This window comes from Misgurnus anguillicaudatus, chromosome 2 (genome assembly GCF_027580225.2).
Source record: "Misgurnus anguillicaudatus chromosome 2, ASM2758022v2, whole genome shotgun sequence".
NCBI lineage: Eukaryota > Metazoa > Chordata > Actinopteri > Cypriniformes > Cobitidae > Misgurnus > Misgurnus anguillicaudatus.
Genome location: NC_073338.2, coordinates 52,349,111 through 52,377,099, shown reverse-complemented (window position 1 = coordinate 52,377,099; position 27,989 = coordinate 52,349,111). Strand labels below are relative to the sequence as shown.

The following is a 27,989-nucleotide window of genomic DNA, read 5'->3' as shown; positions in this document are numbered from 1 at the left end:
ATACTACGAATGCCTTGAAGCGCAAAGTAACAAAATTATGAAGAAAAAGATGCTCAAGTTCCTTCCTAAGACTAACTGTGGGTTCACATCAAACGCGAAGCGTGCAATCGCATCGCGTTGCTAACTCTAGATTACTCGCGGGATTTATTTTCAACTTGGGCAAAGAGGCGTTTGAGGCAAATAGCTAATGTTTTCACGGCAAACGCCTGGGATTTTATTCTTTCACAATTTTCTCTTGAATTTTTTCCCCACTTTTTTCAATTTTTTTTCTCTTTCAATTTTTTTCCGTACTCTGAAAGTTCTGAAGCGCAACATAAAAAAATGAGGAAGAATTTTTTTCCCTCTTTAAATTTTTTTTCTCTTTCAATTTTGTTCCCTCTTTTAAATTTTTTTTCTCTTTTAAATTTTTTATACTTGAATCAGAGATGGCGATAGAGAGGCCAAAGTTACAGACTGCAGCTTTAAACTGATGAATCAAGAGGCTCAAACTGGCAACCCCAATTTAATGCATCGAATTTCCTCATCACAAACCGTCACAGACACAAATGAATAAAGTTCATTTTTGTTTTAATAGGAAGCAAATGTTGCAGTAATCCACGATCATCCTTATTAATAACAATCAATCAAAATGCCTAGAAATGAAAATTAGAAACACTCCAGTATAAAAACACTCGCTCATGCGAAGACATGATACACACTACAATCAATATCAGATAGATTATTGACAAGCGCTTCTTTTCAAAAAATAAAGACATTGTGAAATATAATAAACCGAGTCAAAATTCATTTCTGTGTGTCCAAAACTGGCAGGTTAACATTAGGACACGTGCTGGCACCATTCACTTTTAATTTGACTTCATGCACTTGATTTTCTTCACAGAATGACACCACTGCAGTGTTTCTCTGTGATCATGCATGCATGCATACGACTTTAATTCATGCCTGCTTGTGCTTCAGCGTGTGTGTGTGTGTGTGTGTGTTATGTGTTAAAGTGAGTGAGTGAAGGCAGGCAGGTTACTTTAACTGACAGCATGTTAGACTCTCGGTCATCTTTAATGTCAAGGCCTGTGTGAAGTAACATTCAATGGCTGTGTTAGATTTGGTTTAAAAAAAACTAAGTCTGTTGAGTTAAATAAAATCTGATTTCTATGATTTTAACATTAGGGCTAAAGAGCCATTGAGACATGAAGATTCTTATTGTTTTCTCATATGGTTCAATAGTCCATGTGCTCATATATCTTGCACAGAAACATAAGAAATGCATCACACAACCATTTTCAATACAACAAATTGATCCTTGTTGGAGCGACTTAAAGGGGACATTTCACGACTATTTTCTAAAGATGTAAAATAAATCTTTGGTTTTCCCCGAGTACGTATGTAAAGTTTTAGCTCAAATTACCCCACAGATCATTTATTATAACATGTTAAAATTCAAATGAGCTGATGAAATACAAACACCGATCGCCATAATGGTTGTTTGTTGAAATTGAAACTTAATTGTTCAGACTTTTTAAAAGAGACAAATTTCAATGAGCTATTTTTTTCCACACGCTTGCAGAGAATGGTTTACCAAAACTAAGTTACTGGGTTGATCACATTTTCTAGGTTGATAGAAGCACTGGGGACCCAATTATAGCACTTAAACATGGAAAAAGAGTCAGATTATCATGGTATGTCCCCTTTAAGGGTTAGAAATGGGAATAATGACTTGTGTTGAGTAATACTTTTGAATAAATAAAGCATTACAGAATAACACAGCATCTCTGAAAAGCAGAAATGTGCAACGCTAACAGAAATGCAAGTATTGCGTGCTGATACAAATACTGTGCATCGTAAACATTTCAAACGGGCCGACATCAAACACTTCATTTCAATGCACTGTTTAATCCTGAAACACAAGTTTGACACGATCGTCTGTCCGGACAACCAAACTCGTGTTGTATTCTTCTGTTGTATTGCTGTAGAATCCACACAGATCAAAGCACAACATGTAAATAACAAACAAAAACCTCAAGTCCTGAATGTAAAGCATTTTGCTTTTTGGCATTTCATGCTTGCATCTATGACCAAACCCGTGACAATAAACTCTTTTCAGATCATTTATATGTTCACATTAAACAGAAACCCCTCTTCTATAAAGAAGTATTTTTGGATGTCCAGCAAACAAACAAATAAAAGCCCATAATCCACAGTGACTGAAGTGACACGTGTGTTTGAGTCACAGTGTTTGTTAAGGTTTATCTTCATCGTGCTAAAGAGACGGCACACAGACCAGAGCGACGCCGAGAGACTGAACTTCAGACCAGGACTGAACACGTCAACATGTCTGGAGAAATAAATCCAGCAATAGTCAAGCTGTAAAACACAGACAGAGGAGGGGTACTGAAGTACCTCAAGGCCGCAAAGCATTGTGGGTGTGCGTGTTTGTGTACAGAGGGTTTTCTGTGACTCAATCTGACAACAGTTAGTATTGTACAACAATCATCAACAATCATTACATCAAGACCTTGTAAGTTTGAGTTTTGGCTTATAAAAACCCTTCATGTCTTCCTTAAATAAGTCAATTTATAAAAACACAAACATCACTTCTAAAACCACCTCAGAGTTTCTAAATCGAGCCCCTTTTAAATGACATGATGATGTCATCACACAGACCCTGAAAGCCACATTCAGTAACATCATCAATGATTGGCTGGAGGATCTCTTACACACCAATCAGAGACGATATCTCAATTATATCTCAAGGCTGATTTATACTTCTGTGTTGTTCTCGCCGACATGCCGACCGCTAGTATGCCGCGTCCACAAGCATGTTAGTGGTGTAAGTTAACCTACAGTATATCAAGAAGCAGCAGCTTGTATGTTGTTGGAGAAACATCAGCGGTGATGGAGGTCAATAGACAGCGACTTTGAGTGCAGCTCGAGTTGTTAAATATCACTTTTTAATCTGGTCCATCTTTATTTTTACAATCACAAGCAGAAATGCATACGAGGAAATGCGATGCCGGTTTTTTTACCTGAGGGAGGGATCTAGCGGTCCAATCACTGCGCTTGCAGTCCTCGTAGCATTGAAACGTTTCGTTTTTTGAGAGGTTGGCGTTAGGCTATACGGTGCACAGACACAGAAGTATAAACCAGGCTTTACTGCAACATACAGTAAAATCTTACAATCCCTGAACCCTGATCCTGTGTGTGTGTGTTTGAGACAGAATAAATGTGAAAACCTAGAAATGTTTCCTATCAGGAAATGATTGGAGGCTTAAGGTTGACTGTGTGTTTGCAGTGGATTGACTCTTTTCCAGAAACATCATCAATACAAACCATCTCAAAGACATGAAGTTCATCCTACAAATCCTCCCCTTATATCTCAATATTAACATTTGTTGTCATTATTGCCCGTGTATCTGTAGCTCAATTCTTAGAGCTTTGTGTTAGCAATGTAAAGGTCATGGGTTTCATCCCCACTTACTGATCAAAATAAATATACTCTAAGTGTTTTTGCCAAATGCATAAATGTATTACCTAAACATCAGCCGGCATTAAATGCATGAATGAACGTTAGCCGTGATTTTAGATGTTTAACCATGAACCAATAACACTGCAGTCTTCATGTTATCAAAAATCATTTCAGAGAAACATGAATTAAACAAAATAAACACATTTTAAATGAATGTTGACTTTGCTAAAGAGTGTTTATATAACTCAGTGGATTATGTTGACATCATTATTTGCTCGAAATAAATGCCATTGTTTAAGTCTGTATAGATGAGTGTGTCTTATTAGTTATTCATGGAAACATGTTTATATGAGTGCGTGTTGTGGTTAAAGCGCTTGATTGTTTGCCACCTTCAGGTTATGGTTTAACATCCAGAACAAATGAATGAACGATGACCCGACGGCTTTAACTCCCTCTACCCTCCTCTGCCGAGCGCTGGTCGGATTTCAGTTTGACAAACTCTTTGGCGACCTCGTCGTTGTTCCGCTGAGAGAGGATTCGGAGAACGGTGAGACCCGTCTCATCCATGTGAACGCGTTTGCCGAGCGGGAGCCAACAGGCCGCGCTGCTCCGGGACGCCAAATCCTTCAGCTGCAGTACAGCCATCCCGACGGTCCGGTCCTCACGAGCAAAACAATAATCCTTTACACACACCTGCAACTCATAACCTTCAGGACCCAACTCACTGCCCAGAACACTGCAGAGAGAGAGAAAGAATGTGTTTGCTTTATTGAAACATCATGATGTGTGAAGGGTCTCTGATTTATAAGACACTTACAACTGAAATGACTCGCTGAATTTAGGTGACCAGCTGTTGTTCTTAGATTTGGTCGCAAACTTCCTCTTCTTGTCACTGAGGTGAGGACCGATGATGTAAACCTCTACAAAGGGTCGGAAAATACCCTGCGTCTGCCAACGAAGGTCATTGGCTGCCACCACTGTCAATCAAACACAAACAAGACTAAATGTGTGTGTATGTGAACCTGGAAATGATCATGTTGTGGGGACAAATGTTGTCTGTGATGGTTGGGTTTTGGGTTAGGCCGGGCAATCATTAAAATATAGCAAAAGCTCCACGACCCCAACCCCATTTGTATATTACAATACATATATCAGATTGTCTCTTTGAACAAAATTATCAATATTTATTAATCAAAGTTTTACCAATCTCATGTGAATGATGAGATCTACCATAAAATGTAATATTTTTATTTTCGGGTGAAAGATGACGTAAACATTCTTACAAATATATTTAAAACCCATAACACTACATACTTTCTGCATACTATTTACAATTATAATGCATCAAAGTGTGTAACAGAAGCTACATAGTTCACAAATCTGTTGCAATGAATGTTTAAAAAATAATCAAATCTACAACCATTTACAAGCAATGTATCTTACCTCACTATAGTGGAATTTTTTATGTATTCTTAATGTTTATGTAATAAGAAGGGAAAAAAATCACATTTCAGAACAATTAGAATATTTTAATTATTTTAATATATGGATTTAGCCTAGCCAAGGCCCGCCTGCAGTACCACTAAAGCCCACTGGGGCGGCTGTAGACTAGTTTGGGAAGCACTGACTGGGTTATAGACGGGTTGCTGGTTTACAAACATTACAGGGTGCGCGTGCATCCAGGAGGCAGAAAGCCCGATTGGTGAGCTGATCCGCTACTGCAACAACCTAAATTATTGAAGCGTTCTTTATTTTTTGTATATAAATAAAACTTGATTTTAGTTGGATCTGTTTTTCTGCCTTTATTTTTGCAGTTTTACTGTGATACATGTATGAATTATAATGTTAGGCTAGTAGTCGCATCTACTGGTATGGTAACATCAGGCACCCAGCACTGACTCTGTTGGTACTATTTTCCACGCAACAACTCCTTGGCATTTTGACTTACAGACACCACTACTAGCCTACAACACAAGGCACGTCTCTTTTTTCTGCCTCTTGGTTGCGCGCACAACCAGTTAATGACGTCACCGTGCAACCCATCTATGGGAAGGGAATATACAGTTGTGTACAGTATAAAATGCATTGCGTCTGTCCCCATAAACCACATATTCCAACATGTGTGTGTGTGTGTGTGTGTGTGTGTGTGTAAGCAGAAGCACCTTTAACAGTGATCTTGTGTCCTCCTGTGTTTGGGTCACTGAAGATCTCTACAGTCATACAGACTTCACCGACTGCATCTTCTACTGCTGATGCTGAAGAGTCAACAAAGTCAAAGATAATCTCAGGTTTGAGGATAAATAACATGTATGTGTTATGTGTGTATATATATATGAAACACTCATGTTAATTTAATATCTGTTTAGACATTAACATTAATTCAACAGTGAGTCAGATGGCTGTCTGTCACAGTTTGATGATATCAGATTCAGAAACTCATCAGCTGTAATTCAGCTCTCAATCACACACTAACTGCTGTTCACTTCAATCACATCAAATAATCTTAATATACACAAACTATAGCAGAAACCATTTCAGAGAATATATCAATCATGATCAACTTCATTAACATATTCACAAGAATATGTAAATAAACAATTTAAACACATGTAAATAAATAAGCATCTAAGTCAGACACAAACCTTTCTCTGGATAAACATCTTCACTATTAGTGTAGCGCACACCTTTACCTCCATGAACTACACAAGAGGAGACAGAATATCTGCGTTAGAAAGATGATAATAAACTCACACATAAAGTCAATTAAAAGACAAAGAGCGACTCATTACAACAGACACCTGTGTGTTTGTGTCCCAATTCAAAGGCTCCCAGCAACCACGTTTATGTTAAAGTGGTACTAAGTGGGCATGGGCTCAAAATGGGCTAATTTACCCAGATAGCAAGCAACCATTGAAACAATGTTAAGAAGTGTTGATTTGTTAATGTTAATCACACTGAATAAATATCACTTTTGCACCCTCCATTAATGTTAAAAAATGTTGACATTTCAACAAACCCCCATTATGGTGATCCGTCTTTGCTTTAGTTAAGCCATTGACTCTTGTGTTTTATTGTTGTTTTCTTTGGCTGTTGAAGCATGTTTTAAAATTCACCTGTTATTGCAAAGAAAACTAAGATCTAACCAGATCAGATAATGTAATTCTTTTAGGTTCTCCTAAATCATTGGTTCTCCATCTGGGGTCCGGGGCCCCAGTTTTATGACATTTTATAAAATACATTTATCATGAATTCTGTGTAATTAAACCTAAAAAAATAAGGCTACTAACCAAGAGCACTACTTTGTATAACTTAATATGTTTTGTTTAATTAAAATGTTTTAGAACTGTTTTTCTGTCAAAATATCTATGACAAAAAACAGTTCTAAAATTTCATATTTTAATTAAACAAAACATATTAAGTTATACAAAGTAGTGCTCTTGGTTAGTAGCCTTATTTTTTTAGGTTTAATTACACAGAATTTATGATAAATTAATGTATTTTATAAAATGTCATAAAACTGGGGCCCCCTGGGGGCTCCGGACCCCAGTTTGAGAACCACTGGTGTAGAGTTTTGTTTTCTCCTGCAAAAATCTGCAGGTCCAATCAGCGAACAGATGGGGGTGGCTAAGAACGATGACGTTGAAGGTCGTGCGTCAGTTTGAGTTGTAGTTCAGTAATGGCAGCGGAGAAAGACGCGAGAAAAGCTATTCTGTCTGTTGTTGCAAAACTGCCGAATAAACAGAAGTTAAAGCCGGAGCAAGAACCAGGTTTGATAAGTTTTGTTGCCTGATTATTCGGACTTTTGTTTCTGGCAAGTTTCGACGCATGATATACGTCATGACCACACGTTAGCGATCGCCTATGGCAGATCCTGAGTGACTCTGGGCAGATCCGATAGTTTTAAACTTCAACAGAGAACCCTTCTTAATGGAAGTAACGCTTTGCAATGGAGTTTGGACCAGGCTATTATATTACACCGCTAGATGGAAGCAGTGTCACGTCTGTTATTTTCAGAATTATAAAAACACACAGAGAGTTAAACTACTGAATCAATCTCTGACATCATGAATCATTATATAAGAATCATCAATGGTGACAATCAAGAAAGAAAGCTTCATGCTGCAATGCATACTGGGTATCAACATAAGACTAAACTAATCCATGACTCTCAACATTCATTGCAGCTGATCGTTTTATCTGAATTAGTTTGATGATTGTCTCCATTGTATGGGTTTGTAGAATGAGTGATGACGTCTGAATGTGTCAGTATTATTTTCTGTTTACCTTGTCACACTCAGTGTTGGGCAAGTTACTGAAAATTAGTAATTAGTAACAGTTACTAGTTACTTCTTTTAAAAGTAATTGAATTACTCGACCAGTTACTGTATATCAAAAGTAATTAGTTACTAGGGAAAGTAACTTTTAAGTTATTTTTATGTCAGCTTTTTAAATGTAAATAATATGAACAGTACTGAACACTTAAACAAATCACAGAGCGAGTGGATTGTTTTGTCGGATACGGAGCAAGTGAAACCAAAACTAAAGACGTGTTTCGATCGCGGATCGTTCTCTTCCATGAAAGCCGATGTAAACATCTAAGATATATATTAACATTTCTCAGATTTATTACTTTTGTGGACTACAAATGCAAGTTGATGTCATACTGGGATTGCATGGCAAAGATAATTTACAAACACAAGACCCGATGGATTATGACTCGCGCACAATTTTTAAACAAAGGTATGTTGTCCTGTCTAGATTCATGTTCATTCTATATGCACTGTTGGCCATGATGAAGTTTAATGATTCATTGCACCGCCCACCGTCCACCACGGTCCTGTGTCAGAAATGTCTTGTCTGCAAGTGTTACTTTTTTACAAAATATAATGTTAAACATACCAAGAGACACCATAGGAAGCATCATTCGCAAATTCAAGGCAAAGGGCACTGTTGAAACGCTTCCTGGTCGTGGCAGAAAAAAGATGCTAACTGCGACTGCTGTGCGCTATCTGAAGCGTAGAGTGGAAAAAAGTCCCCGTGTGACTGCTGAGGAACTGAAAAAAGATTTGTCAGATGTGGGTACTGAAGTTTCTGCTGAGACAATACGGCGCACCCTGCGTACTGAAGGCCTCCATGCCAGAACTCCCAGGCGCACCCCCTTGCTGTCTCCAAAGAATAAGAAGAGTCGACTGCAGTATGCCAAACGTCATGTGGACAAACCACAGAAGTTTTGGGATAGTGTTCTGTGGAAAATTAGAACTGTTTGGGCCCATGGATCAACGCTATGTTTGGAGGAGGAAAAACAAGGCCTATGAAGAAAAGAACACCTTGCCTACTGTGAAGCATGGTGGGGGGTCAATCATGCTTTGGGGCTGTTTTGCTTCTGCAGGTACAGGAAAACTTCAGCGTGTGCAAGGTACCATGAATTCTCTTCAGTACCAGGAGATATTGGATGACAATGTGTTGCAGTCCGTCACAAACCTGAGGCCTGGGAGACGTTGGACCTTTCAACAGGACAATGATCCCAAGCATACCTCCAAATCCACTAGAGCATGGTTGCAGAAAAAAGGCTGGAACATTTTGAAGTGGCCATCGCAGTCACCAGACTTAAATCCGATTGAGAACCTCTGGTGGGACTTAAAGAAAGCAGTTGCAGTGCGCAAGCCTAAGAATGTGACTGAACTGGAGGCTTTTGCCCATGATGAATGGGCGAAGATACCCGTAGATCGCTGCAAGACACTTGTGTCAAACTATGCTTCACGTTTAAAAGCTGTTTTAACTGTAAAAGGATGTTGTACTAAGTACTAAGATTGAATGTCACTTGGGGGTTGAATAAAACTGATAATGATGTGAGCACAGAAAAGACATTTGTGGTTATTTCATTATAAATGTTATGTTATATTTGTCTGACCTACACATGCCTCTTTGATGTAATTGTAAGCAGGATGACTGAATGATCAATGTCAAACCGGCCAAAACAATCAATTTCAGTTGGGGTTGAATAATTTTGAACACAACTGTAAATGTATAAGTTATAATAGTCATGTTCAAATGATTCCAAAAAACTTTGCCTAAAGGCATGAACCACCCTACCAATATGGAGTCCAGCATCAGCTCATCTGGGCTAACACACATGTGGGGCCACCATGGAAACTGAGGACGAAATTAGCTGGGTTACAGTTGGAGAGCCCATGTGGGCCCCAAATCTCAGCCCAGGTGCAACTCCTTAGGGCCTCAAATGGCTGTGTTGGGTGGCCTGCGACCTCTGAAGGCTGCATTTTAAGAGCGACTACTTTACAGCAGTGCGACTGAAGGTCAGTAAGGCCGTCCCAAGGATGCTTATAATGTGACCTCAGAATGCATCCTTAAAACCAATGGATCCTTCACAGCCTCGACTATCTCCAGATTCCCTGTGCGTCTGTAATGGCTGAATATTTTAACATAAATATTTAAACCTCAGTTAAATGAAAGTGTGTATTTGGCAGACAAAAGGTCCTTCACACTGTTTTGCATTAATGTTAACACAGGCGTGCTCGGGGGGAACAACGAGTGATCCATAAGATCCATAAGGCTGTATACTTTAAAGACAAAGTCCTAGCCTTTGAGAGTCGTCTCCTTTGAAAGATACAGCCTTTGAATCGGGACACAGTTTGTGTGTGTGTGTTTGTGTGTGTGTGTGTGTGTGTGTGTGTGTACCCTGAGTGTGCTGGGACAGAACAAATTTCCTGATGAGTTTGTCGGTGGCTTGTGTGTAGAGAGAGAGGGCGTAACGCAGAGACTGCAGGTCCGGACTCTTCTCGAGAAATGTCTTTTTTAAACCCACACCGCCTGCGTGGAAGTATTGCTATAAAACACACGGAGTTAAAACACATTTTCAGTTTCTATTAGACAACTATTAACTACCACAAACATGAATATAACCGCTCTGATTCAGGATATGTGTCACCTTTATAGTGTCCAGTGCCAGCTCAATGACTGCACACTGTTTAGGGGTCAGTGCCTTAGCCTCCTCTCGCACCATGTGTTCCTATTGGACAGAAAAACATCATCAATTACACAACAACTTTATTTGATCAGAAATATTGAGAGAGACACAGAACAGGTCAGGTGTTATAAACACACCTTTAGTTTGGAGAGCTGACCCAACTCTTTAGCAGCATTAAAGATGAGCTGTGTTCCCTACAGACCAGAAAGACAAAGAGAGAATTACAAAAAGTTAAACGTGATTGTTTGTGTTTAGCTGCAACATTAAACGTATATATATCATGTAATATTTTGCATGTAATGTTGAAATAATTATTTTTTTGTTGTTGCCTCTAAGCTGTGTTTTTGCACGGCCACGCAGACTTATTGAAGGTCATGAGCAGTGCAATTTTAGCCACAAAAACGAGTAAGACTGCTTCAGTTTTTAAGTTTGCTTTCAGAGAAATATTGTTTTGCTCAGTGCTGTTACAATTGGAGGAAACATTCTTTATTTTTAAGTTATGTTTTGGGCCATTTTTGCCTTTATTAGATAGACAGTAACGATATGATAGAACAGGAAAATAGGGTGGAGAGAGGGGTGTGGGATCGTCAAAGGACCTCAAGCCGGAATTTGATTTCGGATCGCCAAAAGTGCGTCTGCACCATACGTCAAAGCACTGCTCACTACATCATCGGCTCCGACTCTCGTATAAACGAGATGACAACGCACGTTTGCTTATCACACACATGGATGCGCAGCAGCAAACAAATGTTTTTAAATATGAAAAATTAAAGAATTCAAATGTAAAAGATTATAATTGAGTCTCTTGGACATAAATAAGGACCGATTACGAGTCTTCAGAAGCTGCTTCACCTGCTGTATCCTGGTAAGTTATTGCATGTTTTTAAACAAATGCAAATATTGCATCTGTTTGCTACCCTACGGATTGACTTTGTACCTGATGAGAACCTTTTTAATGCTTTTCAAAACACTCTGCTGTCTGAATGCTAAATCAGTTTGCCTCTCTAAATGTTTGTAAATGATTTATCTTCTGTTTATTACAAATAAAGTATTTTAAGAGTACAAACCTTTTCGGCATATGTAAATAATTCTTGGAGAGTACACTGAAGCTATTAATTCATTTACAGCAATTCAAAGCCTGCTAATTTTACCTTCATGACTGAAAGAAACGACTTTTAAAGGTTTTAATAAAAAAACAATTTCAATTCAAATGAAAACAACAAAATTCCTCCGCTTAGTTTTTCAGTTTACACCATCTATATAGGCAATTGGCATGGCGCAAGCGCAACTGGATTTTAAAGGGGATGGCAGCTGAGACTCTCATTGGTTTATTGCACGTTACGCCCAGAACACACCCATTACTCAACAAACCATTTTTCCCGTCGTTAAATTAGCAAAATTGGATTCGGACACACCCGTTTAGACTGTGCGCTTTAGACCACGCATTTAGAATGTTAAAATAGGGCCCAGAGCGTGATTGGATAAACAAACAGGAAGTAAAGGAAAGAAACAGGAAGAACAGGCTGACAAGAGACAATCTGACGTGCATCATGCTAGAGTTACAGAGACAGGTAGACAGAAAGAGAAAGAAAGAGAGATGGTAATGAAATCCATTCACACATGTTAATACTTACAATCATCTGATGAAGATGATGAAGTGGACAATGATGGTGAAAAACAGCACATCAGTGATGAATGAAAATCACAAAACAACAACACATACACACACACACTGTTTATATATGACACACACACACACCGTCTGGTCGGTCAGGGGTGGTAAGACGATAGTTTTCTCCATAGTGTTCATGACCAACTTCCACAGTTCCTTCAGAACCCGTTTCAGAACCGTCTTCTCACAGATTTTGGCAAACAGAGTTAAACTGTAAGAAAGAAAATACAAATGAGACACATCAACATGTAATCAACATGAACAGGATTTTTACAGTTTTGGAATCCATTCAGCTTTTAGCATAGCTTAGCATAATCCATTGAATCTGATTAGACCATTAGCATCACGCTAAAAAATAACCAAAGAGTTTTGATATTTTTCCTATATAAAACTTGACTCTTCTGTAGTTACATCATGTACTAAAATTGATGAAAATGTAAAAGTTGCGAAATTATGTTAAACAATGCCCAAAAATAGTCCCCTTGGTAACTTTCAATAGCTGGGGACTATTTTTCGGCACTGCAAAATATAATTTTGCAACTTTGAATTTTCCATCGACTGAATTCAAAAACGGTAAAACTCAATTGTTTAACTCTAGAGGAGCTGAAAAATTAGCATATTTTCAAAAAAAGTCTGAGTGTTCCTTCAAATATTATTTAAAAATTAATTGAAAAATGTATTTCATTTATTATTTCACTCTTATGCAACTACATTTTTAAAATATTCAATGTGTCAAAGTCTTTGAAATGTATGTCAATTTAAAAAAAAAAATTATTTAAAATTTTTTTTATTATTCATATTTATCACACTTAATAAAAGCGACTGCTAAATAAATAAATAAACAAATGTAAATATAAAGGAGTTTATGACATCCAATGATGTTGTGCAAATATCAATCAAGCTGTATGAAAGCTTAATAGATTGAGAGTATCAGATGGTGATAGAGAGCAGATCTGATGTGTTTTCATCTGTCAATCTCACTTGCTATCCAGGAAGTCCATGATGGGCTGAAGAACGTTGTCAGCATCTTGTGCCAGGCTGCCGTTTCCATTAGCAGGTACAGCTCCTTTCACCTGACTTAAAATATCACCCATCTGTCTCACGCTGTCCTCGATGTGCGGCTGAAAGCTGGGTGCGACACAACACAAACAAATTCATAAAATGTATCCTTCATGAAGAAGGCAATCCCAGAATGCATTGCACTGAACCTCAGTGAAGAAAGGAAAATGTAGATTATATTGAAAAGTAAAAATAATTCAACATCTTCAACCAACCTGACAGAAAAGATCCTGCTGAGATCATCCATCACATTGTTTAGTTTGACCTGTAGATCCTTCAGAAAGTCACTGGCCTCCACATTCAACTGCAGATAAACACACAGATGATTCATATGATGCTCATGTGCTTATAGAAATATAACTCCAGAACATCTCTTCAATCTGAAAGCCCCACGCCCTATGTTATTATCTCACTAATATTCACTAATGTGTTTGCTGTAAACTGAATGAATTATGCATTAGACCTGAATATTCATGAATCAAATTGTCAGTCAGGGCACATTTATGAAGTCATCATGAATGATTTACAGTCAATCTGGTAATGTGATGTTGGTTATGAGTGTATGAGATCGGGGAAAGAAGAGAAATGGACAGATTGAAGAATGAGATGAAGCTAAATGAGAGTTTACGGACGACCGGAGATTCTCCAAAGCAAACAACTTCTCAAGCCGGGCTCGCACTACAGGATTGTAAAACTACTTGAATCACTGGTATGTTGCTCACCCTACACAACAACGTGTCTTATCATCTGTCGCCTATTTGTCATAGCTGCGCAAATATAACACAATTCTGACGAGGTGCACACACTAGACAAGTCCAAAAATTTGTACCTGAACCCAAAGAGACCCCTAAATGTGCTACCCAGATCTGACCCGGAACCATCTAATATTTGTAAGTTGGACCCCAAACCCGTGCAGAACCTAAGAATGACAAATATTTTATACCTGAACCCGATGTGGACCGTCTATTATTTAATAGCTTAAAACGAATGATTTCTTCATGAATGGACGATCTATCCATCTGCACTGTGATTGGCTGGATTAGTTACAACTTACAATACAAGATCACGTGGCAATAAATTCAAACAGGTTTGAAAATATTGTAGCATCTGTGATAGCTCGAGACAGGCTGACCGGCTCATACTTAACAAGCTTTAGTGACCACAACAAGCAGAGGGGTTTTGTCACAGACCTTGGATATCTGACATTCAGCCAAAATCCTGTAGTGTGAGCTTGCCATTAGATGTTTTCAATAAGATTTCTTAGTAAATAAATATGGTCATAAATAAGGGAATTGTCGGCATATACACAGTAAGCGTACAGATGTGGATCAAAACTTTGAGTTGACATTGAGACTCCAAGCTAAGCACAGTTTAAAGTTATAGCGAAAATATTGTTGCACTTAAATGTTTAAGTTTAATCAACTTAGATTTTCAAGTCATTTGAACTGTATTGACTACTGATGAGTAAATTTAACTTGATTTGATAAGTTACAGCAAGTCATCACTTGTCAAGATAGTTGAAATGACCTAGCTGATTAAACTTAAAAATGTATAAGTGCAAAACGATTTATTTTTTACAGTGCACGTTGGTTTGGTCTCAGGAGAAACACAAGCCTTTAGTACTGATTACTATATTTACTTTAACCATCTGTGTTCATTGTCAGCAAATACTTACATCTTTTCCTCCCATCGCTTCAAACATCTTCTCCAACTGAACCCTCAGCTGTTGGATGTTATTGATGATGATACAAGGCTAAAATACAGAAGAAAAGTGGTTCAGATCTCATTAATAATCACAAACACGCTCGCGCACACGCACACACGCACGCACGCACACACATACATCATCATCAATCATATAAATTTAATCTTATGTTACAGATGTTAGTTCATACCACTTTCTCCTTCTGACAGTGATTGGGAAAATCCTTAGAAATGATGTCAGCATAAGATAGAAGAACATTCCCTATAGTCTGAGAGAGAGAGAGAGAGAGAGACAGACTTTATTTAACCATATTAAACACCCAAACAACCACATTTATGATCAGGTAAAGTAAAAAGGAAAGAAAAATCAGTAACACTTTACTTAAAGGGGTGTTCATAAGGCTGACATGATACATTACGTGCTATGAACATGAAGGAGGTTTTTTATGCACGTTTATGACAACTCTTATTAAGTGTCATTTGTTCAATTATGTCATTTTTAATGCAAAGACGACACTGTTTCAGATGTCTTTGTTATGACAACTTGACATGAACCAATACATCATAACTTGTCATAAATCTGTCATAAATATGACATAGCAGATTCATTATCAAACTTAAGAAACTACCTAGATTTATAGGTTAACATTACATTAAACTGTTATGTAGTTGGTTTTGACATTGACTGTCCTGAGGCCATTTTTATAATTGTGTCATGAATATTTTTCTGATACAAATTAAACTACAGTGCACTCTAAAAATGTTCTTCCTGCAAAACGGTTAATTACTGTTTTTAGTAGTTTAATTACATTGTTCAATTGCTCCAAAGTAGAAAACAGAAAAATCAGATTACAACAAAGTAGCAAAGTACAGCTGCTAAAATTAATCTGTACTAGTGAGCAGAGTAATAATGTAACGTTAAGCGGTCACACTTTATTTTACAGGATCAATGTTACAGTGTAATTATAATTTAAGTACTAAGTAATAATCATTAACAAAATGTACTTACTATAGGGTTGATGTTAGGATTAGGGTTTGGTTTAGGGTTAGTTGCATGTAACTATGCATAATTAACTGTTATTACTATAATAATTACATGTAACATGTGTAACAAAGACAGCGTAAAATAAAGTGTTACCCGTCAAGCTAATATCAGCTGACTCCCAATGGGCTTGATAAAAACTTCTAGGAGAAAAACCCTGTTAGGAAAAAAGTCCTTGGGATAAAAAACCCTTAACAGAGAGCCAGACGTGGCCAATCCTATTTGATCTGCTTTGAGATCTCTGCTGTGTTTTATAATGAAGTGTTGTTGTCTGATGTGTGTGAATCTCGGCTGTGTTCACCTTAGCAAATCTCTTCATGTAATTGCCAACAATCTGAGGATCAGGACACTCCAACTTCCTGATGATCTCAAAGCTCTGGTTGAGTTGAGAGAAGACGTCCACTACGGAGCAGGAGAAGAGCGCGTGCTCGGACGTCTGCTGAAACTATAGACGGAGAAATCATCTACAGACATCTCATTATTTATATATCCACATTACAGTTTACATCTCACTTCCTACTCGCTTTAATCGATTCATTTCCATCAACTTCTTCATGATATTTACCCCATCTTTTGTGTCTCTGACCAAAGCGCCGTGGAGAAAATCTCTGGACACTTCTTCATTCTCATCCAACCAGAGGATCACAAACGCCTCAAACCATCTGTCAATTAAGATCAATTGATTTCTCTGTAGGTGTCACATTACTTCTGCACTATACATTTTACATTTAATACACACACAACCAGAGCACATCCAATATCCCACAATGCATTGTGCTTAACTTCCACAGTAATAAGACACATTAGCTACGTTTACATGCAACCAAATAATCCGTTTGTAATAATATTGATGGCTCAATCAGTCATCAATCACTTTCATCAATACAATTGAGGTCAATCAAATGCAAATTTTGACCGTATTGAAGGTGTGGTGTAGTCTGATCCGATCATCAGGAGAAAAGTATGAATGTAAACAAGTGAATCGTAGTATTTACTCAATCGGATTCAAAAATATCTTGCGCAGAAGAATTGTGTTTAAGTTGACCTCTTATAGCTCTTATTTACGTCTGAAATGATTATACCCATTATTCATGTAATGGGGTCACCCGATGTACATTCTGCCGAGTTCACGTCTTTCATAACATTACATAAAGAAATAAAACAGCATTGTGCCTTTTGAAAAGTCTTTTCTTTGTCTATATCTGAAAACTTCTTAAGAGCAACTTTCTCCAACTCAACTTTGTACATTTATCCAGAGATAAAGTGTGAACTCAACAAGTGATGTGTTCCCAAGATCTCTGCTTATTTCCAGTTTAGATTTGGGAAACTTTTTCTGCGGTTAAAGATGAAAGGATTTAGTTGATTAGTTATTGGTATTTGGGCTGTAAAAAGTCATTGGGATGATTTTGGGCTAGTTTTGAAGGTCCATTGGAATGGTTTTGATACGCGAATCTAGCAACCCTGGCTATGCGCATGTGCAGACGTTTGGTTCGGATTATATAAAATGTACATGTAAACTAATATTTTAATCAGATTGCAATGTTCAGGCTACATGTAAAATGTATTGTCGTAACCTGCAATCAGATTAAATTTAGTCGGATTGACAAAAATTTGTGCATGTAAACGTAGCTATTGATTTGACGAAGTTTATGAAGAAGATCTTACGCTGGGTACTCGGGTACACGGCCCTGAAAGTACGGCAGATCTTTACAATATTCATTGTAAAGCCACTTGACCTTAAAGTGTAGGTTCATGTAGTCGGCACTCTTGCACAGCTTGTGTTTCTCGTGTTCTGATTGACAGAAGAGATAAGAGACAGAAATACATGATGTTAACCTGTTTAATGGACAGCAGGGAGTTGAAATATACAGAAGAAATCTTGCACACCTTCCATAGCGTACTTCATATCCTGAGCAAACATGTTCCACATCACTTCTGCACTGATCTTCCCAACATTTAACTCCTGAGGAAACCTGAACGAAACAGAGACATTTAGTTTCAACCAACATTTGAAGATTTCCCATGAATCCAGGCGTTAATATAAACTCACTGGATTAGACAAAGTGTGTAAGAGTTTTTATCCTCCTCTATAATGGACACACTGAGAGTGATGAGTTTAGACCAGAAGTCCAGGTTCTTGATGCTGGGACCCTGTTCTTCAGGTGGGACTGTCTTGGACTGGATATTAATCACAGAAATAAAGAGAATTAAGTTTAGGCCAGATATAAGATTTCATACTTCAGACAATATACAAATGTAGAATTATACATATATAGAATTGCATCATTTCTTGAATCATTACTGCCAAACAATTCTCATTTTTACTCAAACAGTATTTTGACTTTGAAAAACTAAACAGCATAAAATCAGCAGATAAAACTTTAAAGAAACAAACCCACTCAACCCAAAGCCTGCTGTGACCCTTTGTAATAATAATGTTCTACAATTATCGCATTATTTATGTTTTTGTCCTCAAATTGCCTAAACAAAACCTCACATACACATACATATAAATGCACAAAGACACACACACATACTCACTGGGTCGTTCTGATACTCTCGGCCATACAGTTCATGGCAGTTGTTAAATATGTACTCATAAGTTGAGTTCAGACAGGCTTTGACACAATCTTTAACAACTTGACTAGCTCTGGGTGGACTCTGGAGTTCCTGAACCTGTAAACACAAACACACACACGCACACACATACATGTATAAAACATACATTTATATTATATTTATATTATAAGAGTTTTTAAGTAAGGAATAATTTACAACTGGATGTTGAATTATTCAAAAATAACGGTGCATTATTTTCAAATAATTCAAAGGACCAGACTCAGCTATTCCTCAGTTATTTTGGACATTTAAAAAGGTATGGTGTGCGTTTTACAAAAAATAAAATCCCATGAAACATTTCTCAACCAATCAGAATAAAGCATTTAACAACCCGTGGCATAAAAGTTAATAAATGTTAAAACTTTAAAATACCCAAGAATGTTCGTTATAGTAATGACCATAATTTGAAGTGGACATAAAGATCATTAAACATCATTAAGTCTAATATGAAATCTGTCCTAAACAGTTACAGTAAAGATGAAGAAGGACCTTCATCCTGAAGAATGTGATGCTGGTCAGAAGATCTACAGTGGACTTCAAATCCTGCAACCGCTCTGGACTACTGGCTGGAAAATTATTCTGAAAAACACACAAAGGTTTGTAGTGTAAACCACTAAGGTTGGTAATGTAAACACGGAGGTTGTTAGTTTAAACCACAGAGGTCGGTAGTGTAAACACAGAGGTCGGTAGTGTAAACCACTAAGGTCGGTAATGTAAACACGGAGGTTGTTCGTTTAAACCACAGAGGTCGGTAGTGTAAATACGGAGGTCATAGAGTAAATACGGAGGTCAGTAGTGTAAATACGGAGGTCGGTAGTGTAAATACGGAGGTCGGTAATGTAATTACGGAGGTCAGTAGTGTAAATACGGAGGTCAGTAGTGTAAATACGGAGGTCAGTAGTGTAAACTCAGAGGTCAGTAGTGCAAATACGGAGGTCAGTAGTGTAAACACGTAGGTCAGTAGTGTAAATATGGAGGTCAGTAGTGTAAAAACAGAAGTCAGTAGTTTTAATACGGAGGTCAGTAGTGTAAGCACGTAGATCAGTAGTGAAAATATGGAGGTCAGTAGTGTAAACACAGAGGTCAGTAGTGTAAATATGGAGGTCAGTAGTGTAAACTCAGAGGTCAGTAGTGTAAAAACAGAGGTCAGTAGTGTAAATATAGATAGCAGAGGTACAATATATTGTTAAATGATAATAATATACCCTGTACATGGAGAGATCAATCCTCAGGGAGTTATGGAGCTGGTCCAAAAGTTTTACAAATCTCTCTTTCTGCAAAGATAAAATATAATTTAACAATGTTACAGAAGAGAAACTCAGTAGCCATGAGCAGCAACATGACGACACAACCTTAGGGCCTTATTTCAATTAAATCTGTATCATAGCAATGTTCCTACACAATTGAATTCTGTATGTGGTTGAAATGTGAACTGACCCCAAAGTTTGAGGCCGCAAAGCGGTCCGAGGCAGAGACGTTGTTGGAGGACTGTGTCGTATGAGCGTAGTAAGCGTTGATGTTTGCCAGTAGTGTGCTCATGACCGCGGGGACACCAGGACACATGTACTTTGATGACAGACAAGCAAAATGCCTGCACACAGACAGAAGTGACATAAGGTTATCCTGTGCTGATGTATAAGTTTGTAGTCTGATGTTTATTTAAATAGTACACATTAAGAACCGATCAGTGTGTTTTCCCCAAACATGAATGTAAAACATCTTTGCTTTCATTCATGTACAACAGAGGCCTTGTAGACAAAAGCTTGCAGGACTGAAAACACATATAAACATACAGCCGTGTTGAGTCTGTGTAAAATCATAAGCACTATCTCAATTTAATGGACTCACAAAGAGCTGATCCATTATTCAGTGCTGCTTATTGTGGATGTCCTGATCTTTGATGTTGGGTTTTCTACAGTGTTCTGTTCATTTCAGGTAAATCTTTATGAGCAAATCAAGTCCACTTAATCCACTTTACTCTACTGAAACATCTTCACAGGTTTGTGTAATATCAGTCATTCAGTAGTGTTAAAACAGATTCATGTGTCAGCTTACGTCATGGCCTGGTAGATTGATTCCACTCCATATCTCATGGCGAACTCATCTACGATTTCCTGTGCCGTTTCTTCATAGTAAACTTTCCAGGCGTCATCGCCTTTGGCATCAGGAATCTTCACGACGCCACCATTCTGCTTTTCAGTGGTGTAATGAAAGATGTGCTGCAAAGCATCATGGGTAAAAAGTCATTTGTTATTAAAGTTTATCATTTTGATATATCATCATCCTCCCTGTCTTCCTCAACACAAGTAACGTGACAGTGTACAGCTGAGCTTTGTTTAAGTTAGTTTTTGAACAGACGTAGGGTATCTACACATTAAGTAAATGAGCTATTTTTAAGCATGAATGTATAGTGGTTTGGTGTTTGTGTACCTCATGCAGGCAGGTGTACTGTACGTGGTACGGCGCCACAGTTTCTTCTCCTTTAATCTCCACACTGATGTGCATACGGATCGCTCCGGACACAGCAGATTTATCAGTTCGCTTGTCTGTTCAGAGAGAGAGAGAAATCTCATCATTGCAAGCCTGTACTTAAACTTACAGACCTTCATAAACTTCTTCACGCTCTCTCACCGAGGTTATACCAGACATCCATTTCTCCACTGAGTGTTCTCACTTCAATGATGGTCTGTCCCAGAAAATCATCAGATTCTCTTTTAAATCGCTGCTTCACGCGAGACTTGATGTCATCGTCTTCGTCCCAAACGCGCACCTTGATTCGATCTGAGGAATTGTGACACTCGCTGCACACACAAAACACAAATTTAGCTAAACAATACGGACGGGTCAAAGTGCCAAAGTACATGCCAAACAGGGGTTGGCTAACCCCTCGTGGTCCACAGGGACATTTCAGGGGATTCATAATTAGAGGGAAAATTATCAAATTAATTAATTACAATTAAATTATAAAATGTAAAACAATTATTTTAAAATCAAAAAAAAACCCCACACAAAATATATATTTTATTTGTTTAGTCTGAATGTCATGTGCCCAATACACAACACTAATATTTAAAAAACTGAGAACTTATGCTAAATGGACAGATGACAGTCCAACAACAGGTAATCATAACAATAATAATGAAAAATACCACTGATAAAAACTTTACAACTGATCAAAATAAATCTTCTTGAAAAAAACATGTTAAATTATCAATTAAAATATTATTAAAATATATTCTGCATATAAAATTGAAAACATGACAAGCTATATCATTGAAAGCTCTAAGAATGTAGTTTTCATATTTTAAAACCTTTTTAGCAGTAATAATAATGCAGTGACAGTCATTTATTAATTTGTGACAAGAGTATGCAGCAAACCAATGACACCTAGTGGCCAATGTTGGTAAAACCACTAAAAGTGTGACACAAACACAATGACATGAAACATAGACTGCACCTAGATCAGAACTATAGACATAAAAACTGCACTTACAAGTGAAAGCTCTCGTCCCAGATGGGGTTAAGATTGCCGTAGATGGTTTTTGTTCTCTTCTTGGTTTTGCCCACCTGTACGGTGACGTAAGGATCACTGGAGCCAGTCTTATCCTTCGCCTGGAGACCCTGAGCGCACACCACTGACAGACAGAGAACATCTCGTCTTCAGTTATAAACATCATCTCACTTTAGCACAGTAACTGCTCACCGTGAGCTCACCTGTGATGCTGATCTTGGCCGACCATTTCGACGTCCCATCCAGAACGCTCTGTTTGATCTGTTTCATATGCGTTCCATGAGTCGCTTTGGGAATGTCGAATACTTCCTGGATCAACTCGAAGATCTCCGGTTTGTTCCGTTCACGGATCTTCATGCGATCCTTCAGAACCATGATGATGTTCTGCGTGCGGTCCTCAGCGCCGTGTTTTGAACTCTTCTCTGCGGCTCCTTTTAAATCAAGATACCATTAATTAATCACCGTTCAGAGCAGCTCTTAAAAGGTAAGCAAAGCCTAAATTATGAAATGAACTGAGTAAAGTATAAGATCTCACTCTGAAGGCAGTCCGCATTGAGCAGATCCTGACATTTGTCATGACATTTGACCCCACATTCAGAACAGCGCATGCCCTGTCGAGCGATTCCCCACAGCAGTCCTTCACATTCATAGCAGTAGGTGGGCGTGGTGGCCGTCCACACCTCAAAGTTGTGTGGTGTTGTACAGGAGATGGGGTAGATCAGAGCCTGAAGGGTCTTCTTATACACGTGGCTTTTCTACAGGTGAACAAACATACTGGAATCATTGATGTTCTCTGAAGAAATATACGGACCACAGTTTTGCCATCGCCAACAAAAATTTAACCAAAAAAGTATTACGGTATAGTACTTTACACTAAAGGTCTTCTTGGGTCCAAAGAAAGACCCCACCCGAGACAAACAAGAGAAAATAAGACCAGAGTCTGACCCGACGCAATGGTAATTCTTTTGAACCCGAAATGGACCGAAATGTAAATGGCACCGATGAGTGTGCAGTCTGCATCCCGCAACGCACCAATCAGACAGAAAGAAACACCGGTGGCCACATAACAAATCTGGTGCTGCTCCATTTATTTTCATTTGCTCTCCGATGACGCTACAATGTGTATTCAAAACATTCATTTTAAAATATCTGATACCCCTAATATCATACCCGACCCGTGTCCGAGGCACACGTGAAACTTTAGGCCCTAACCCACTCTGGTCTCGGGTCAGACCTCAGGTTTTGGTTCTAAATGCACCCGTGAAGACCTCTACCTTGCGCTATGAAGTTAATATAATGATGCATGGAAATTCTTAAAGGGACAATAAGTAGGATTTACCCCCATCTAGTGGTGAAATTGTATTTTGCATTCAAAGGAACAGTGCTCTCTAGCGCCTCGCTTTTCCTAATGCGTGTTGCAACTACGGTAGCCGTTATGATCACTGATCTCCTTGTCCGTTTCAGCTAATTCACGTGTTCTGAATGAAAATGCGTTGTGGAAACGCGTTGGTAGGCTAGTGCTTTTTGTCCCTCTCTGCTATTATAGTTTATCAATATGGCGGAATGACATGGAAGCCTCCTTGGACTTACCCGTTCAATGTAAATAAAGAGAAGAAATTCTAAGATTACAAAGAAAAGTCAGATCTTTGGCAGAGGTCATTTGACATAACTATGAATAAAGACATTGATTTTGATTAATAAAACATTTAAAACCCTACTTACTGTCCCTTTAAGCATCTTACTCAGTTTTGTAAGAAATAAAAATAATAGAAAAAACATGATACATATACATTATGATGGTACTAATTTAATGTTTTTATACCTAAGATGCTTGCTTTAATAAATAGCACAATGTAGAAATAATAAAATACTGAAAATATAGATCTATGATATTATTGACATTAAGCAGAGCTTATATAAATGAGTTTCATATCATTGATATTTACCAGTTCTTCATTATTGAGTGTACTTGATGCCATAGCAGATGTGATACCGGCCTTACGAGAGTTCTGCACCAGAGACTGAAAACACAAACATCACAAACATCTCAATTAGTTTTTACTAAACATCACTTACATCACTTACGAAGAACAACATGAGAGGTTCATACTCAGATTTAGATTTTTCTCAATATAAGCTCAAATATTTCTCATCAGATTCTTCAGGAGAACATGATACGCCAAGTCAAAAGTTTAGGATCACTTATAAGTATAATGTTTTGCTTTAGATCTGATGCTGTGTTTAAATGCTTCAAATTACTTTTGTAGACAAAAACAGCATTGTGCCAAACATGTTCATTTCTTTCATTAGAAAACTAACATTTATATAAAAAATATGGATGACGTTGAAGAAAAACAGCTAATATAGACCTGAACTCCTTCAATATACTTCACAATTCATCTCCTGAAGAAACATCTTGATAAAATCACATTTGAGCCAATTCCAGATGATGATAAATTAGATGATAAAATATAACACAGTTTGGATTTGTATCACATTTAATCAAAACAAAATTCACATTTATGTTATTTTATTGATCTGATGGGTTTACTATCATTAAAAATTTTGAAAAATAAATATAAACAGACAATGAGCAATTGATTTTAAACCAGTAGTGTATGTATGTACAAAGCTATTAAATATTATTTGTATAACTTTATACTCTTAAGGGGGTCGCACACTGTGTAGCGTCATGTGTAGCGTCACAGGTATCACACAACAGACGTACACATGACGCGGCAGGGATTCGACCAGCGTCCATAAACGTGTACATTTATAGAAAATAATGTGTTTGACTTTTAGATACATGGCGCAGTGCTTCTCATTTGTTGAGCGACTCCCTTTTAATGTCTACTTTTTAAGAAATGTATGGTGCAACATCTGAGCTTAGGTTGATGAATAAAACAAGAGAAAGAGAAACCTCAGACTAACAATAAAGTTATGAATATTTGAACAGACAAACTACTAGATTAAAGAAATCTGTAAGTATTTATAATAATGATTAGAGATCCCCAAACATAGAATAAAGTCTTACCATAGCCTGAGTCCAGACAGAAAAGACAAAAACAGAAGAAATATTGAGTTAAAAACAATGAAACCATATGAGACTCTTCTGTGCACACGTACAGTATATACAGTACATGACAATCATTATTACTAAAGCACACACGCTGATGTAAAGACGGGAAATCAAACTGAACATACAGATGATCTTTAAACAGCTTTATTCTGATGACTTATAAAGACGCGTGACAGTCATTTTCTTACCAGATCTCTGACCAGAGGAATGGTCTTTCTTTTACGAAGATCAGGCATGCTGTCGATACTGTACAGCGCTCCACCCATCCTTTAAAGAAACACAAACCATCATCAGAAACATCATGTTGTGTGTCAAATCATTTGTTTAATGAAATCTTTTGCCTGAATGACTGTAAACGTTTCCTCTCTAACTGAACAGCACATTTCCATTATCACTGTCATTACAAATGATGCAAAATATGAAAATATACATCTGACAAAATCAATCAGTGATCAGTCAAGAGACGTTTTTCAACATTTATTGAATGATTCACAGCAGATCAGATCTTTTGATGATCACAGATGGCTCAGTTGACCTGATGGGTTCAGATCCAGTTATAAATCTGAACTTTTTTGTCTTAACTTGAAATCTGAGCATGTTGTCAAAATCATTGTGTTTGGTTGAGTAATAAATGCATTAATCTTAAAGTTTTTTTCTTTCATAGATACTGATGTTTCAAATGATTATATGTCATGAAATCCCAGAAGTGCAGAACGTAAACTATTGCATTTTTAATTGTCAGGATATAATCTTCACTGATCATTAGTTGTTTTTAAACGATCTGCCAATGTCTGATAGTGGGCTTTTATCTTCTGATACTGATAGGCTGATATATCTGTGCTTTCCTAATGTTATGTCATAACTTATCATGCAATCAATCAAGTCAAATCAAATAATACACTTTGTCAAGATCCTTGTGATGATTGTGTGAAAAATTGCTTGTGGAGCTGTTAAAATAAGCGTGAGTTAACTTACCCTCCTTTACCAAACCATAAAGATTGAGAGCCTGTCTCTCCTCGAGCCTGAGAAACACATATACACACAGAGAAATCTTTCAATGAAATATTGTGTTAGATTCACCACAGCAACACAACACAACACAACACAACACATGATCAGCTTCAGAAGAATGACAAAGTGATTACAGTCATAATCAATGATGTGTGCTGAGAGGTTTATAAACCAACATCTTCAAGTGTAAATCAACATACATCACTCAATAAATACAAATAAACATTCACGGCATAAACACAACAGCTGTTGATCTCGGTGGAAATTTATTAATTGAAGATAAATGCTGAATAAAATCTCTTGTGTTGTTTTGTATCCAGACACTTATTTGTGTTTTGTTTGTTTCTTCCTGTTTTGTTTCCATCAGGTGTAAATTAGTTAGGAAAGTAACAGCACACCTCTCATCTAGAAGAAGACGGAGTAACACGCATAGGAAACTTCATTTACAGTGTTTTCCAATCTAGTGACCACATCAGCATTTATCTTAAATCATCTCTAGGTTCACACTCCTTAACAACGTACACAAAACCACCGCACAACGTTTACATCGCCATCAACAGACCCACCTGACGCTCTCGTCCAATCACGGCTCATCTGAGTGAACATGCAAAGTGCTATAGCAATGAAAAGACGCTGGAGAGACGACCAAACGAAGAGATACAAATAGACAACAAATGACAAGAAGTATAAGGAGAAAATAATGCATACAAATAAAAGAAGCAAAGAAGAAACTGCAAAATAAACATGAGAGCGTTATAGTGGTGTTAGCATTAGCATGCTAATTAGAAAATGTGTGTGAAATGTGTGATGTATGTGATAAGATAATTTATATATCTAAACGTAACAGATCCCAGGAGATGACCTGTAGTCCATGTCTGATCTATATAAACCATCTTCATGCTAATGTACAAGTGTTTAGAAAGTATAATGATTGAACTAATTCTTCTAATAACTTACCCCCCCGCTTCATTGTTTTTATTATTAACTCTTTCCCTGCCAATGACAAGTTTTTACGGTAATCCATATTTCTGCTATCATCCACTAGGTGTCGCTCTTACACAACTTATAAAACACTGAAGCATCCACTGATCCAAAAACAGTAAAAACTCTGTATGTTTTGATCTAACAACAGTCCTTTACAAAAATGCAGTTTTCTCAGTCGTTTTTGAAGAAACCTACCCATATTTGAGAGGCAGGATAAAACACAGAGGGTCTGTTCTCTCATCTGATATATTGTATGTTCATATATTTAAAGAAGAAAATTTTCTGAAAAGCATTAAACTTGCTGGCGCTGGCTGGCAATGAAAAAAAATGCTGGTGGGGAAAGAGTTAACATTTGTTTTTTATATGTGCTTTTTCCAAACATTGCTAACAGCTCAATGCTCAAATACGAAAAATACAGATTGGTTTGGTAGCAGCCTGATAAATAATATTGCTTTGCTTTCTGCATCGGGTCTCACCTCCTGAAGCTGGTGTCGAACTTTCTCAAAGAGTCTCAGCCAGTTCTCTTTCGCCCTTACAGCCGGATCCACCTGCTCTTTTGGCTCCTCCTTCACCGGTTCACTGCGTAGACACATAGAGACGACATTTGTTTGTATCCAAAAAACCCAGATTGAAAGGTGCCAAAGAATGGATTGATGTTAAATTTATCTCTGATATCTGATATCTATACATCTACTATTGGTGTTTTTATTATGTCCAAAAATGATCCAGAGTCAGTTTTTCATGTCCATTTACAACCCTAGGATTTGTCTTTATAATGAAATGGTCTATTATTATCTTATTTAAAGGGTCATAAATAATAATGTTGAGCTCTGCTCTGATTGGCTGTTTCTCCTTCAGTAGCT

At 37.5% G+C, this 27,989-nt stretch overlaps 1 protein-coding gene across 2 annotated transcripts in view; it reads right to left on the bottom strand.

Moving 5' to 3' along the window:
* Positions 1-1,867: 1,867 nt before the first annotated feature.
* The window catches only part of LOC129443281 (protein unc-13 homolog A), a 44,152-nt gene continuing 18,030 nt past the window's right edge, over positions 1,868-27,989 (bottom strand). Inside the window, exons 11-41 of one of the 2 annotated variants that reach the window (XM_055203775.2) lie at positions 27,603-27,705; positions 26,107-26,153; positions 25,320-25,398; positions 23,999-24,073; positions 22,588-22,807; positions 22,256-22,483; positions 22,035-22,176; positions 21,173-21,342; positions 20,972-21,087; positions 20,597-20,760; positions 19,979-20,132; positions 19,747-19,815; positions 19,031-19,120; positions 18,464-18,598; positions 17,973-18,100; positions 17,810-17,895; positions 17,588-17,714; positions 16,488-16,584; positions 16,224-16,367; positions 15,072-15,149; positions 14,852-14,929; positions 13,392-13,480; positions 13,099-13,245; positions 12,205-12,328; positions 10,583-10,639; positions 10,407-10,487; positions 10,157-10,304; positions 6,103-6,159; positions 5,623-5,715; positions 4,278-4,437; positions 1,868-4,196 (exon numbers count right to left, since the gene is read on the bottom strand). In XM_055203775.2, coding sequence (XP_055059750.2) covers positions 3,905-4,196; positions 4,278-4,437; positions 5,623-5,715; positions 6,103-6,159; positions 10,157-10,304; positions 10,407-10,487; positions 10,583-10,639; positions 12,205-12,328; positions 13,099-13,245; positions 13,392-13,480; positions 14,852-14,929; positions 15,072-15,149; positions 16,224-16,367; positions 16,488-16,584; positions 17,588-17,714; positions 17,810-17,895; positions 17,973-18,100; positions 18,464-18,598; positions 19,031-19,120; positions 19,747-19,815; positions 19,979-20,132; positions 20,597-20,760; positions 20,972-21,087; positions 21,173-21,342; positions 22,035-22,176; positions 22,256-22,483; positions 22,588-22,807; positions 23,999-24,073; positions 25,320-25,398; positions 26,107-26,153; positions 27,603-27,705 — 3,778 coding nt within the window. In that variant the 3' untranslated portion in view covers positions 1,868-3,904. Of the gene's footprint in view, positions 4,197-4,277; positions 4,438-5,622; positions 5,716-6,102; positions 6,160-10,156; positions 10,305-10,406; positions 10,488-10,582; positions 10,640-12,204; positions 12,329-13,098; positions 13,246-13,391; positions 13,481-14,851; positions 14,930-15,071; positions 15,150-16,223; positions 16,368-16,487; positions 16,585-17,587; positions 17,715-17,809; positions 17,896-17,972; positions 18,101-18,463; positions 18,599-19,030; positions 19,121-19,746; positions 19,816-19,978; positions 20,133-20,596; positions 20,761-20,971; positions 21,088-21,172; positions 21,343-22,034; positions 22,177-22,255; positions 22,484-22,587; positions 22,808-23,998; positions 24,074-25,319; positions 25,399-26,106; positions 26,154-26,708; positions 26,766-27,602; positions 27,706-27,989 lie in introns of those variants that run through there. The other variant, XM_055203776.2, reaches the window with a different exon arrangement.